Source organism: Scyliorhinus torazame, chromosome 31 (assembly GCF_047496885.1).
Source record: "Scyliorhinus torazame isolate Kashiwa2021f chromosome 31, sScyTor2.1, whole genome shotgun sequence".
Lineage (NCBI taxonomy): Eukaryota > Metazoa > Chordata > Chondrichthyes > Carcharhiniformes > Scyliorhinidae > Scyliorhinus > Scyliorhinus torazame.
In genome coordinates this window covers 3,933,616-3,948,982 of record NC_092737.1, presented here as the reverse complement: position 1 = coordinate 3,948,982, position 15,367 = coordinate 3,933,616, and the positions used below count along the sequence as shown (strand labels likewise).

At 53.6% G+C, this 15,367-nt stretch overlaps 1 protein-coding gene across 1 annotated transcript in view; it reads right to left on the bottom strand.

Annotated features, from left to right (window-relative positions):
- Positions 1–15,129, bottom strand: part of LOC140404551 (ephrin-B1-like) — a 536,635-nt gene extending 521,506 nt beyond the window's left edge. The window contains exons 1-2 of the mRNA XM_072493154.1: positions 15,056–15,129; positions 12,434–12,726 (exon numbers count right to left, since the gene is read on the bottom strand). Coding sequence (XP_072349255.1) covers positions 12,434–12,726; positions 15,056–15,129 — 367 coding nt within the window. The remainder of the gene's footprint in view (positions 1–12,433; positions 12,727–15,055) is intronic.
- Between the last annotated feature and the right edge of the window lie 238 nt (positions 15,130–15,367).

The window sequence follows — 15,367 nt, the reverse complement described above, 5'->3', positions numbered from 1 at the left end:
ATAAAAATGATCATTAGCCTCTCAGTAACATTATGTCCAGCTCATTAAAACCTGTGCGAGCTGAGAGAGAGGGCCGGTGGCTTTAGGAGGACAATGTGGATGTTGGAAATGATTTGTGCGAATTCCGTTGAGATTAATCACACCAGCAGCCCCTCCTCGGACACACAGAACTCATGCAGAAATAGAGAATGGAAATCAACGCTCTCGCTCTGCTTCACGAGACAATAGCAAGGCCTCCGGAGAGCACAGCCCAGCGATACTCTCTCCTGATTCACACATTGTTCCTGGAAATTCCCCAGCCCTTCCCGACAAGGCAGCAACAAACAGACACAGCTGCTGGGGGCCGGAATGGAGCAGGCTCAGGGAGGGGGGAGAGCAGTCAGCGGATCTGCTGCGGTGTGGGGCCTAGCTAGCACTGTCAGAGGTGTCAGTACTGAGGGAGTGCAGCACTGTCAGAGGGTCAGTACTGAGGGAGTGCAGCACTGTCAGAGGGTCAGTACTGAGGGAGTGCCGCACTGTCAGAGGGTCAGTACTGAGGGAGCTCCGCACTGTCAGAGGGTCAGTACTGAGGGAGTGCCGCACTGTCAGAGGGTCAGTACTGAGGGAGTGCCGCACTGTCAGAGGGTCAGTACTGAGGGAGTGCAGCACTGTCAGAGGGTCAGTACTGAGGGAGTGCCGCACTGTCAGAGGGTCAGTACTGAGGGAGTGCTGCACTGTCAGAGGGTCAGAAGTGAGGGAGTGCCGCACTGTCAGAGGGTCAGTACTGAGGGAGTGCCGCACTGTCAGAGGGTCAGTACTGAGGGAGTGCCGCACTGTCAGAGGGTCAGTACTGAGGGAGTGCCGCACTGTCAGAGGCTCAGTATTGAGGGAGTGCTGCACTGTCAGAGGGTCAGTACTGAGGGAGTGCTGCACTGTCAGAGGGTCAGTACTGAGGGAGCGCCGCACTGTCAGAGGGTCAGTACTGAGGGAGTGCCGCACTGTCAGAGGGTCAGTACTGAGGGGGTGCCGCACTGTCAGAGGGTCAGTACTGAGGGAGTGCTGCACTGTCAGAGGGTCAGTACTGAGGGAGTGCCGCACTGTCAGAGGGTCAGTACTGAGGGAGTGCCGCACTGTCAGAGGGTCAGTACTGAGGAAGTGCCGCACTGTCCGAGGGTCAGTACTGAGGGAGTGCGGCACTGTCAGAGGGTCAGTACTGAGGGAGTGCCGCACTGGAACAGGCCCTTCGGCCCTCCAAGCCCGTGCCGACCATGCTGCCCGACTAAACTACAATCTTCTACACTTCCTGGGTCCGTATCCTTCTATTCCCATCCTATTCATGTATTTGTCAAGATGCCCCTTAAATGTCACTATCGTCCCTGCTTCCACCACCTCCTCCGGCAGCGAGTTCCAGGCACCCACTACCCTCTGCGTAACAAACTTGCCTCGTACATCTACTCTAAACCTTGCCCCTCTCACCTTAAACCTATGCCCCCTAGTAATTGACCCCTCTACCCTGGGGAAAAGCCTCTGACTATCCACTCTGTCTATGCCCCTCATAATTTTGTAGACCTCTATCAGGTCGCCCCTCAACCTCCGTCGTTCCAGTGAGAACAAACCGAGTTTATTCAACCGCTCCTCATAGCTAATGCCCTCCATACCAGGCAACATTCTGGTAAATCTCTTCTGCACCCTCTCTAAAGCCTCCACATCCTTCTGGTAGTGTGGCGACCAGAATTGAACACAATACTCCAAGTGTGGCCTAACTAAGGTTCTATACAGCTGCGACATGACTTGCCAATTCTTCTTCTCAATGCCCCGGCCAATGAAGGCAAGCATGCCGTTTGCCTTCTTGACTACCTTCTCCACCTGTGTTGCCCCTTTCAGTGACCTGTGGACCTGTGCTCCTAGATCTCTCTGACTTTCAATACTCTTGAGGTTTCTACCATTCACTGTATATTCCCTACCTGCATTAGACCTTCCAAAATGCATTACCTCACATTTGTCCGGATTAAACTCCATCTGCCATCTCTCCGCCCAAGTCTCCAGACAATCTAAATCCTGCTGTATCCTCTGACAGTCCTCATCGCTATCCGCAATTCCACCAACCTTTGTGTCGTCTGCAAACTTATTAATCAGACCAGTTACATTTTCCTCCAAATCATTTATATATACTACAAAGAGCAAAGGTCCCAGCATTGATCCCTGCGGAACACCACTGGTCACAGCCTTCCAATTAGAAAAGCATCCTTCCATTGCTACTCTCTGTCTTCTATGACCTAGCCAGTTCTGTATCCACCTTGCCAGCTCACCCCTGATCCCGTGTGACTTCACCTTTTGTACTAGTCTACCATGAGGGACCTTGTCAAAGGCCTTACTGAAGTCCATATAGACAACATCCACTGCCCTACCTGCATCAATCATCTTTGTGACCTCCTCGAAAAACTCTATCAAGTTAGTGAGACATGACCTTCCCTTTACAAAACCATGCTGCCTCTCACTAATACATCCATTTGCTTCCAAATGGGAGTAGATCCTGCCTCAAAGAATTCTCTCCAGTATTTCCCTACCACTGAAGTAAGGCTCACCGGCCTGTCGTTCCCTGGATTATCCTTGCTATCCTTCTTAAACAAAGGCACAACATTGGCTATTCTCCAGTCCTCCGGGACATCACCTGAAGACAGTGAGAATCCAAAGATTTCTGTCAGGGCCTCAGCAATTTCCTCTCCAGCCTCCTTCAGTATTCTAGGGTAGATCCCATCAGGCCCTGGGGACTTATCTACCTTAATATTTTTTAAGACGCCCAACACCTCGTCTTTTTGGATCTCAATGTGACCCAGGCTATCTACACCCCCTTCTCCAGACTCAACATCTACCAATTCCTTCTCTTTGGTGAATACTGATGCAAAGTATTCATTTAGTACCTCGCCCATTTCCTCTGGCTCCACACATAGATTCCCTTGCCTATCCTTCAGTGGGCCAACCCTTTCCCTGGCTACCCTCTTGCTTTTTATGTACGTGTAAAAAGCCTTGGGATTTTTCTTAACCCTATTTGCCAATGACTTTTCGTGACCCCTTCTAGCCCTCCTGACTCCTTGCTTAAGTTCCTTCCTACTTTCCTTATATTCCACACAAGCTTCGTCTGCTCCCAGCCTTTTAGCCCTGACAAATGCCTCCTTTTTCTTTTTGACGAGGCCTACAATATCTCTCGTTATCCAAGGTTCCTGAAAATTGCCGTATTTATGCTCCTTCCAGACAGGAACATGCTGGTCCTGAATTCCTTTCAACTGACACTTGAAAGCCTCCCACATGTCAGATGTTGATTTGCCCTCAAACACCCATCCCCAATCTAGGTTCTGCAGTTCCCGCCTAATATTGTTATAATTAGCCTTCCCCCAATTTAGCACATTCACCCTAGGACCACTCTTATCCATGTCCACCAGCACTTTAAAACTTACTGAATTGTGGTCACTGTTCCCGAAATGCTCCCCTACTGAAACTTCTACCACCTGGCCGGGCTCATTCCCCAATACCAGGTCCAGTACCGCCCCTTCCCTAGTTGGACTGTCTACATATTGTTTTAAGAAGCCCTCCTGGATGCTCCTTACAAACTCTGCCCCGTCTAAGCCCCTGGCACTAAGTGAGTCCCAGTCAATATTGGGGAAATTGAAGTCTCCCATCACCACAACCCTGTTGTTTTTACTCTTTTCCAAAATCTGTCTACCTATCTGCTCCTCTATCTCCCGCTGGCTGTTGGGAGGCCTGTAGTAAACCCCCAACATTGTGACTGCACCCTTCTTATTCCTGATCTCTACCCATATAGCCTCACTGCCCTCTGAGGTGTCCTCCCGTAGTACAGCTGTGATATCCTCCCTAACCAGTCGCGCAACTCCGCCACCCCTTTTACATCCCCCGCTATCCCGCCTGAAACATCTAAATCCCGGAACGTTTAGCTGCCAATCCTGCCCTTCCCTCAACCAGGTCTCTGTAATGGCAACAACATCATAGTTCCAAGTACTAATCCAAGCTCTAAGTTCATCTGCCTTACCCGTAATACTTCTTGCATTAAAACATATGCACTTCAGGCCACCAGACCCGCTGTGTTCAGCAACTTCTCCCTGTCTGCTCTGCCTCAGAGCCCCACTGTCCCTATTCCCTAGTTCTCCCTCAATGCTCTCACCTTCTGACCTATTGCTCCCGTGCTCGTTGGAGTTTAGAAGGGTGAGGGGGGATCTTATTGAAACTTACAGGATACTGCGAGGCCTGGATAGAGTGGATGTGGAGAGGATGTTTCCACTTGTAGGAAAAACTAGAACCAGAGGACACCATCTCAGACTAAAGGGACGATCCTTTAAAACAGAGATGAGGAGGAATTTCTCCAGCCAGAGGGTGGGGAATCTGTGGAACTCTTTGCCGCACGAGGCTGTGGAGGCCAAATCACTGAGTGTCTTTAAGACAGAGATAGATAGGTTCTGGATTAATAAGGGGATCAGGGGTTATGGGGAGAAGGCAGGAGAATGGGGATGAGGAAAATATCAGCCATGATTGAATGGCGGAGCAGATTCGATGGGCCGAGTGGCCTAATTCTGCTCCTGTGTCTTACGGTCGGGACTGTCACTGGATTTAATTTGGGAGAGATGAGTGTGGGAGGAATGAGAAAGGGAACAAGAGTCTATGCGGTGAGGGAGGAGCAGGGATTTGCTGAGTTATTAAGCACTGGGACAGAGAGGCGGTGATGGCAGAGATGTCGCTGGAAACAGAGTTAGTCATCCTGTTCACTGTTAATCATCGGCTGCCTGAGACAATCTCTGCGCCGATGATGAACTGCGCAAGATCGTCATTGCTCAAATCAAACTTCAACCATGGGGTGATGGTATTGTGACCTGTAGGACCCCGTGACGCTGGGCACTGCCAAATCTTTCCCAATCCCAACTCCAAGGCATACAATGAATTTCACGTTTTCGAGGGGAGAGGCCGCTGATTATCGCCACGCGTTCAGCGTCTGGGGAGACAGCAGCAGAGCTGGACTGACAAAGGGAGCTGATGTGTGGAGGCTATTCACCCCTCGGGAACATCCTAACTCACCCCCCTCCACTCACTCACTCATCTACCCCCTGCTGCCCCTAACCGACAGCTAATCTTTACAAATTCCCATCAGTGCATTCAGATCTCTCCCTCAGCTTAATACTCTCTATCTCTGTAACCTCCTCCAGTCCCGATACTCCCTCCCTATCTCTGTAACCTCCTCCAGTCCCGATACTCCCTCCCTATCTCTGTAACCTCCTCCAGTCCCGATACTCCCTCCCTATCTCTGTAACCTCCTCCAGTCCCTCTCCTCCCTCTCTATCTCTGTAACCTCCTCCAGCCCCGATACTCCCTCCCTATCTCTGTAACCTCCTCCAGTCCCGATACTCCCTCCCTATCTCTGTAACCTCCTCCAGTCCCGATACTCCCTCCCTATCTCTGTAACCTCCTCCAGTCCCGATACTCCCTCCCTATCTCTGTAACCTCCTCCAGTCCCGATACTCCCTCCCTATCTCTGTAACCTCCTCCAGTCCCGATACTCCCTCCCTATCTCTGTAACCTCCTCCAGTCCCGATACTCCCTCCCTATCTCTGTAACCGCCTCCAGTCCCTGTACTCCCTCCCTATCTCTGTAACCGCCTCCAGTCCCTACACCCCTCCCTATCTCTGTAACCTCCTCCAACTGCTACAGCCCTCCCTATCTCTGTAACATCCTCCAGCCCCTACACCCCTCCCTATCTCTGTAACCTCCTCCAGTCCCTACAACTCTCCCTATCTCTGTACCCTCCTCCAGCTGCTACAACCCTCCCTATCTCTGTAACCTCCTCCAGTCCCTACAACCCTCCCTATCTCTGTAACCTCCTCCAGCCCGACAACCCTCCCTATCTCTGTAACCTCCTCCAGCCCCTACAACCCTCCCTATCTCTGTAACCTCCTCCAGCCCCTACAACCCTCCCTATCTCTGTAACCTCCTCCAGTCCCTACACCCCTCCCTATCTCTGTAACCTCCTCCAGCCCCTACAACTTTCCCTATCTCTGTAACCTCCTCCAGACCCTATACTCCCTCCCTATCTCTGTAACCTCCTCCAGCCCCTACACCCCTCCCTATCTCTGTAACCTCCTCCAGCCCCTACAACCCTCCCTATCTCTGTAACCTCCTCCAGCCCCTACACCCCTCCCTGTCTCTGTAACCTCCTCCAGCTGCTACAACCCTCCCTATCTCTGTAACATCCTCCAGCCCCTACACCCCTCCCCATCTCTGTAACCTCCTCCAGCCCCTACAACCCTCCCTATCTCTGTAACCTCCTCCAGCCCCGACAACCCTCCCAATCTCTGTAACCTCCTCCAGCACCTACACCCCTCCCAACCTATGTAACCTCCTCCAGTCCCTACAACCCTCCCTATCTCTGTACCCTCCTCCAGCTCTGTAACCTCCTCCAGTCCCTACAACCCTCCCTATCTCTGTAACCTCCTCCAGCCCCTACAAACCTCCCTATCTCTGTAACCTCCTCCAGCCCCGACAACCCTCCCTATCTCTGTAACCTCCTCCAGCCCCTACACCCCTCCCAATCTCTGTAACCTCCTCCAGCCCCAACACCCCTCCCAATCTCTGTAACCTCCTCCAGTCCCTACAACCCTCCCTATCTCTGTAACCTCCTCCAATCCCTACACCCCTCCCTATCTCTGTAACCTCCTCCAGCCCCTACAAACCTCCCTATCTCTGTAACCTCCTCCAGCCCCGACAACCCTCCCTATCTCTGTAACCTCCTCCAGCCCCTACACCCCTCCCAATCTCTGTAACCTCCTCCAGCCCCAACACCCCTCCCAATCTCTGTAACCTCCTCCAGCCCCTACAACCCTCCCTATCTCTGTAACCTCCTCCAATCCCTACACCCCTCCCTATCTATGTAACCTCCTCCTGCCACTACACCCCTCCCTATCTCTGTAACCTCCTCCAGTCCCGATACTCCCTCCCTATCTCTGTAACCGCCTCCAGTCCCTATATTCCCTCCCTATCTATGTAACTTCCTCCAGCCCCTACACTCCCTCCCTATCTATATAACCTCCTCCAGCTGCTACAACCCTCCCTATCTCTGTAACCTCCTCCAGCCCATACACCCCTCCCTATCTCTATAACCTCCTCCAGTCCCTATACTCCCTCCCTATCTCTGTAACCGCCTCCAGACCCTATACTCCCTCCCTATCTCTGTAACCTCCTCCAGCCCCGACAACCCTCCCTATCTCTGTAACCTCCTCCAGCCCCTACACCCCTCCCAATCTCTGTAACCTCCTCCAGCCCCAACACCCCTCCCAATCTCTGTAACCTCCTCCAGTCCCTCCAACCCTCCCTATCTCTGTAACCTCCTCCAATCCCTACACACCTCCCTATCTCTGTAGCCTCTTCCAGTCTCTCCTCTCTCTCTGTCTCTCCCTCTCTCTCCCCTTTCCCCCTCTCTCTCCTTTTCTCTCCCCTCCCTCTGCCCCTCCGTCTCCCCTCCCTCTCTGTCTGTTCCTCTGTCTCTCTTTGCCTCCCTATCTCTCCTCCTCTTCCACTCCCTCTCTTCCCTCCCTCCCTCCATCTCTCCCTCTCTCTCTGTCCCTCTCTCTGTTTTCTTCTCCCTCCCTCTCCACCCGTACCCCCCCTCCATCCCCCTCTCCCCCCCTCCCGCCTCTCCAAACCCCTTCCCGTTCACTCCCACTCTACACAATCCCAATGGACCCAAACCCCTTCCCGTTCACTCCCACTGTAAACAATCCCAATGGACCCAAACCCCTTCCCGTCCACTCCCACTGTAAACAATCCCAATGGACCCAAACCCCTTCCCGTTCACTCCCACTCTACACAATCCCAATGGACCCAAACACCTTCCCGGTTACTCCCACTCTTACACAAATTCCAGTTCAATTTCCCACTCCGTCCTATTTGATGTTGAACTGTGAAATCCCTGCTCCGCAGTTTTATGCGGATGGCCAAATGTATGTTTGTCACAAACCGTTTCTCGTCCGTCTACCTGTGATTAACCCGTTTGCAAATGCCTAAAAATAACTGTGAAATCTCCACCAATCCAGGGTCACATCGGTATGCAGGAAGTGCCATTGAGGAGCTTAATCGTCCGGTCCCCCTTGAAGGCTGTAATTAGTGGATGTTTTGCTGCGGTGATTAATTCGATTGGGGGGGGGGGGCGGTGGGGGAGAGGGGGAATGTGGCTGGTCTCGCCGCAAAATCTCTCTTTCAACCAGGTGCCAACCGTGCCAGGAACCGCGGTCACTCTGGTAAACCCGTCGTAGCCTCTCGGGGTCGGGGGCGAGACGCGGGGACCGGAGTCTGGAGACGACAATGCCCTCCAGCTCCCCCACACACCCCCACACCCCGCTCTCCGAAACACACACAGAAAGTTTGACGCTTTTGTTTACATAGCAATTAACTCCCACAGGCTGAGGTTGGCCCGCTCGGGAAATTTGATACGAGATACCATTTACTGACGAACTGGTTCTTGAGGTTTACAGCCTCTGATCGCATGCCCATGTTTTGACCCGTTGCTGAGATCTTGTGTAAAAGATCCAAAGGGGGGGGTGTCACGGGCACGGCGCCAACTGTCCTGGCTCACACAGCCAGCCTTCCATCCCCAGCGATTCCCCTCGCGGAATGAGTGGGTCCGGACGTTGCCCCGTTAATGGGTAGCCCCTAATGGGGGCAATATCACCCTGATACCCCACCCATGGGGCTCCCCGCAGTAGGATGTTAAGTAATGGGTTAAGAGACATTGCAATTAGTTGTCTCATTTATGTTAAGTATCCATTAATTGACACTGATATGTAAAGGGGCTTCAGGTGGCCTCTGTCAGGTGGTGTGTTGGTAAGAGTTTTGAGCAGAGGCTGTGGAAGTGAAATAAATGGTGTTTGGTGAAAAGGAACAAGAACTTTAGACTCTTTATTTCACAGCAACTAAAACGTCTAACAGAGGAAGTTGTACCTCCCTCCCTGAATGGCTCTCTCGCCATCACAGATTGGGAAGTTAACACCATGGAGGCAGAGGCAGCAGGGCATTCGGTCCCTCTACCCCGTGCTGGTGGTGCTCCCCAGCTCAGCCTCGCACTGTCTCTTTCTGTCACCTGGGGCGGGATTATCCGCAATCGGCGCGATGTCCACCAACAGGCGCCAAAAACGGCGCAAATCAGTCCGGCATCGTGCCGCCCCAAAGGTGCGGAATCCTCCGCATCTTGAGGGGCCGAGCCCTCACCTTGAGGGGCTAGGCCTGCGCCGGAGTGATTTCCGCCCCGCCGGCTGGCGGGAAAGGCCTTTGGTGCCCCGCCAGCTGGTGCGGAAATGACTTTGCCGAGCGACGCATGCGCGGGAGGGTCAGCGGCCGCTCACGGCATCCCCGCGCATGCGCTGTGGAGGGGGTCTCTTCCGCCTCCGCCATGGCGGAGACCATGGCGAAGGCGAAAGGAAAAAGAGTGCCCCCACGGCACAGGCCCGCCCGCGGATCGGTGGGCCCCGATCGCGGGCCAGGCCACCGTGGGGGCACCCCTCGGGGACAGATCGCCCCGCGCCCCCCCCCCCCCCAGGACCCCGGAGCCTGCCCGCGCCGCCTTGTCCCGCCGTTCGAAAGGTGGTTCAATCCACGCCGTCTGGCGAGGGTTGACAGCGGCGGGACTTCGGCCCATCGCGGACAGGAGATTCGCCGGGGGTGGGCCCACCGACCGGCGCGATTCCCGACCCGCCGAGTCTCTGGTGGCGGAGAATTCGGGACACGGCTGGGGCGGGATTCACGCCAGCCACCGCCAATTCTCCGACCCGGTGGGGAGTCGGAGAATCGCGCCCCTCGTCTCTCACGCACTCATCAAATCGCCTTTGGGAAAGTGCTCGATGTGGGAAAACGTCCCAGAATGCTTCACAGCAGCCTGGACCCGAATCGGACACCGGGAGGTGTACGGGACAGAAAACCCAAAAGGCTCAGCAAATGATGTCGGTTTTAAGGAGCATCTTAAAGGAAGAGAGAGAGACAGAGAGAGAGAGAGACAGAGAGCGAGAGAGAGAGAGTGACAGAGACAGAGAGAGAGAGACAGAGAGAAAGGCAGAGAGAGAGAGACAGAGAGAGAGAGAGACAGAGAGGGAGACAGAGAGAGAGAGACAGAGAGAGAGAGAGACAGAGAGGGAGACAGAGAGAGAGAGACAGAGAGAGAGAGACAGAGAGAGAGAGACAGAGAGAGAGACAGAGAGCGAGAGAGAGAGAGTGGCAGAGAGAGAGACAGAGAGCGAGAGAGAGAAAGAGAGACAGAGAGAGAGACAGAGACAGACAGACAGAGAGAGAGACAGAGAGAGAGACAGAGACAGAGAGAGAGACAGAGAGAGAGACAGAGAGAGAGAGACAGAGAGAGAGAGAGACAGAGAGAGAGACAGAGAGCGAGAGAGAGAGAGTGACAGAGAGAGAGACAGAGAGCGAGAGAGAGAAAGAGAGACAGAGAGAGAGACAGAGACAGACAGACAGAGAGAGAGACAGAGAGAGAGACAGAGACAGAGAGAGAGACAGAGAGAGAGAGACAGAGAGAGAGAGAGACAGAGAGAGAGACAGAGAGCGAGAGAGAGAAAGAGAGACAGAGAGAGAGACAGAGACAGACAGACAGAGAGAGAGAGAGAGCCAGAGACAGAGAGAGAGACAGAGAGAGAGACAGAGAGAGAGACAGAGAGAGAGAGACAGAGACAGAGAGAGACAGAGAGAGTGACAGAGAGCGAGAGAGAGAAAGAGAGACAGAGAGAGAGACAGAGACAGACAGACAGAGAGAGAGACAGAGAGAGAGACAGAGACAGAGAGAGAGACAGAGAGAGAGACAGAGAGAGAGAGACAGAGACAGAGAGAGACAGAGAGAGAGAGAGACAGAGAGAGAGACAGAGAGCGAGAGAGAGAAAGAGAGACAGAGAGAGAGACAGAGACAGACAGACAGAGAGAGAGACAGAGAGAGAGACAGAGACAGAGAGAGAGACAGAGAGAGAGACAGAGAGAGAGAGACAGAGACAGAGAGAGAGAGAGACAGAGAGAGAGACAGAGAGCGAGAGAGAGAAAGAGAGACAGAGAGAGAGACAGAGACAGAGAGAGAGAGACAGAGAGAAAGGCAGAGAGAGAGAGACAGTGAGTCAGAGACAGAGAGAGACAAAGAGAGAGAGAGACAGAGAGAGAGGCAGAGAGACAGAGACAGAGAGAGAGACAGAGAGAGAGAGACAGAGAGGGAGACAGAGAGAGAGACAGAGAGAGACAGAGAGAGAGAGACAGAGAGAGACAGAGAGACAGAGTGAAAGGCAAAGAGAAGAGAGACAGAGAGTGAGTGAGAGGCAGAGAGAGAGAGACAGAGAGAGAGACAGAGAGAGAGAGAGAGAGAGGGAGACAGCGAGAGAGACAGAGAGAGAGACAGAGAGAGAGACAGAGAGAAAGACAGAGAGAGAGACAGAGAGAGAGAGACAGAGACAGAGAGAGACAAAGAGAGAGATAGAGTGAAAGGCAGAGAGAGAGAGAGACAGAGACCAAGAGAGACAGAGAAAGAGACAGAGAGAGAGACAGAGAGAGAGACAGAGAAAGACAGAGGCAGAGAGAGAGAGAGAGAGACAGAGAGAGAGAGAGAGAGAGACAGAGAGGGAGAGACAGAGAGCGAGACAGAGAGCGGGACAGCGAGAGGGACAGAGAGAGAGAGGGACAGAGAGAGAGACAGAGAGAAAGAGAGAGAGACAGAGAGAGAGGGACAGACTGAGAGAGAGAGAGAGACAGAGAGTGAGGCAGAGAAAGAGACAGAGAGAGAGAAAGAGACAGAGAGAGAGAGATAGAGAGGGAGAGACAGAGAGGGAGAGAGACAGAGAGAGAGACAGATAGAGACACAGAGAGAGAGATACAGAGGGAGACACAGAGAAAGAGAGTCAGAGAGAGAGAGACAGAGAGAGAGACAGATAGAGACAGAGAGAGAGAGATACAGAGGGAGACACAGAGAGAGAGAGTCAGAGAGAGAGAGACAGAGAGAGAGAGGGACAGAGAGAGAGACACACAGAGACACAGAGACAGAGAGGGAGACAGACAGACAGAGAGAGACAGACAGGCAGAGAGAGAGGCGGTAGATTTGTAACTGAGATTAGGAGGAACTACTTCTCGTAGAGGGGGGTGAATTTATGAAATTCGCTGCCCCATAGTGCGGTGGAGTCTGAGTCATTAAATGGTTTTAAGAGGGAGATAGATAGATTTCTGATAAAGGGACATGGGGAACAGGTAGGGAGGTGGATTTGAGACCAGGAAGAGTTCAGCCAGGATCTGATTGAAGAGCGGAGCAGGCTCGAGGGGCTGAATGGCCGACTTCCGCTCCTAATTCCTACATTGTCCAATGCCACACCCCTCTCGAACCCACTCCTCTATCCCGTCCCCCGTCCCCCCACTGCGCCGCTCTGTTACTTACTGATGATGTAGTAATCTTGCTGAGGTTTAAACTCTAAGCCCCAGAGGTTGGGACTGAACTCCTGGAACTTGATGGTGAACCGGGTGATCTGATCGGGCTTGTTGCAGGTTAACAGGACTGTGGGGCTCAGGACCGTGTCGCAGAGCTCGGCCTGCTCCTCTGTCACCAGGTACAGACGATAGTATTCATACTCGTGGGTGGAATGGCGGGCAGGAGGTACTGACTGTGGACAGATCAGGTCGATTCGATCGCCAATCTGAGGGTACAGCACATAACCCTTGGCATCGTGGAACCTGTCAGAGAAACCGAGAGAGAGAGCTCATTAAAATCATAGCCAGGCACCAGGCATCCTTCACTCAAACATCCATTACATCCAAAAACATCTATTGTATTCTTCACAGGGGTAATATCGACACAGTTATCCGCACACGCTCTTTCTTCCCATTTGTGAAAGATATGGATTTAAGCCCAATATCCAAGCTCAGAGCAGGACTGAGGGAGCATCGATGTGTCAAAGGGACCAGGGCTCCCTCAGTACTGACCCTCTGACAGTGCGGTACTCCCTCAGTACTGACCCTCTGACAGAGCGGCACTCCCTCAGTACTGACCCTATGACAGTGCGGCACTCCCTCAGTACTGACCCTCTGACAGGGCGGCACTCCCTCAGTACTGACCCTCTGACAGTGTGGCACTCCCTCAGTACTGACCCTCTGACAGTGCGGCACTCCCTCAGTACTGACCCTCTGACAGTGCGGCATTCCCTCAGTACTGACCCTCTGACAGTGCGGCACTCCCTCAGTACTGACCCTCTGACAGAGCGGCACTCCCTCAGTACTGACCCTATGACAGTGCGGCACTCCCTCAGTACTGACCCTCTGACAGGGCGGCACTCCCTCAGTACTGACCCTCTGACAGTGTGGCACTCCCTCAGTACTGACCCTCTGACAGTGCGGCACTCCCTCAGTACTGACCCTCTGACAGTGCGGCACTCCCTCAGCACTGACCCTCTGACAGTGCGGCACTCCCTCAGTACTGACCCTCTGACAGTGCGGCACTCCCTCAGTACTGACCCTCTGACAGTGCGGCACATCCTCAGTACTGACCCTCTGACAGTGCGGCACTCCCTCAGTACTGACCCTCTGACAGTGCGGCACTCACTCAGTACTGACCCTCTGACAGTGCGGCACTCCCTCAGTACTGACCCTCTGACAGTGCGGCACTCCCTCAGTACTGACCCTCTGACAGTGCGGCACTCACTCAGTACTGACCCTCTGACAGTGCAGCACTCCCTCAGTACTGACCCTCTGACAGTGCGGCACTCCCTCAGTACTGACCCTCTGACAGTGCGGCACTCCCTCAGTACTGACCCTCTGACAGTGCGGCACTCCCTCAGTACTGACCCTCTGACAGTGCGGCACTCCCTCAGTACTGACCCTCTGACAGTGCGGCACTCCCTCAGTACTGACCTCTGACAGTGCGGCACTCCCTCAGTACTGACCCTCTGACAGTGCGGCACTCCCTCAGTACTGACCCTCTGACAGTGCGGCACTCCCTCAGTACTGACCCTCTGACAGTGCGGCACTCCCTCAGTACTGACCCTCTGACAGGGCGGCACTCCCTCAGTACTGACCCTCTGACAGTGCGGCACTCCATCAGTACTGACCCTCTGACAGTGCAGCACTCCCTCAGTACTGACCCTCTGACAGTGCGGCATTCCCTCAGTACTGACCCTCTGACAGTGCAGCACTCCCTCAGTACTGACCCTCTGACAGTGCGGCACTCCCTCAGGACTGACCCTCTGACAGTGCGACACTCCCTCAGTCCTGACCCTCTGACAGTGCGGCACTCCCTCAGTACTGACCCTCTGACAGTGCGGCACTCCCTCAGTACTGACCCTCTGACAGTGCAGCACTCCCTCAGTACTGACCCTCTGACAGTGCGGCACTCCCTCAGTACTGACCGTCTGACAGTGCAGCACTCCCTCAGTACTGACCCTCTGACAGTGCGGCACTCCCTCAGTACTGACCCTCTGACAGTGCGGCACTCCCTCAGTACTGACCCTCTGACAGTGCGGCACTCCCTCAGTACTGACCCTCTGACAGTGCGGCACTCCCTCAGCACTGACCCTCTGACAGTGCGGTACTCCCTCAGTACTGACCCTCTGACAGAGCGGCACTCCCTCAGTACTGACCCTATGACAGTGCGGCACTCCCTCAGTACTGACCCTCTGACAGTGCGGCACTCCCTCAGTACTGACCCATAGCTGACCATAGGGATATTGCTATGCGCAAACTGCGCGCTGCGTTTTGTACAATACAACAGTGACCGCAGTTACGAGTGGGATGGGAGGGGTTATCGTGCCCCACCCCCTCAGATCGCAGCAATAGTTTAAAAGTTGAATTGACTCAGGTCAGTAACCAAATGTCCGGATAATGCAAAGCGTTTCCGGAATTTTCAGTAACACCGGGCTGTAACCTGAGAGAAGATAGTCAAATGCGTTGTTTGAAAGAAGTAACTCCTTTGTGTAAATAAACGACAAAGTTTGACAATAAGAGGAAGACAGCAGAACAGTGGTGCTAGTAATAACTGTGAGAACAGGAGCTGTAGTAAAACACTTCTTACGTAGGGGTCACCGTCCTGCAGACTGAAAAAGCCCACAGGTTCTCGGAGGCCTCTACAAACACCAGAAAAACCATTCCGTAGGAAAAAGGTTTCTTCTCTTTTTCCAATTAAGGGGCAACTTAGCGCGGCCAATCCGCCTGCCCCGCACATCTTTGGGTTGTGGGGGTGAGACCCGCGCAGACACGGGGGAGAATGTGCAAACTCCACACGGACAGTGACCCAGAGCCGGGATCGAACCCCGGCCCTCGGCGCCGTGAAGCAGCAGTGCTAACCACTGCGTCACCATGTCAGCCAAAAGGGAAAGGCTTAGAA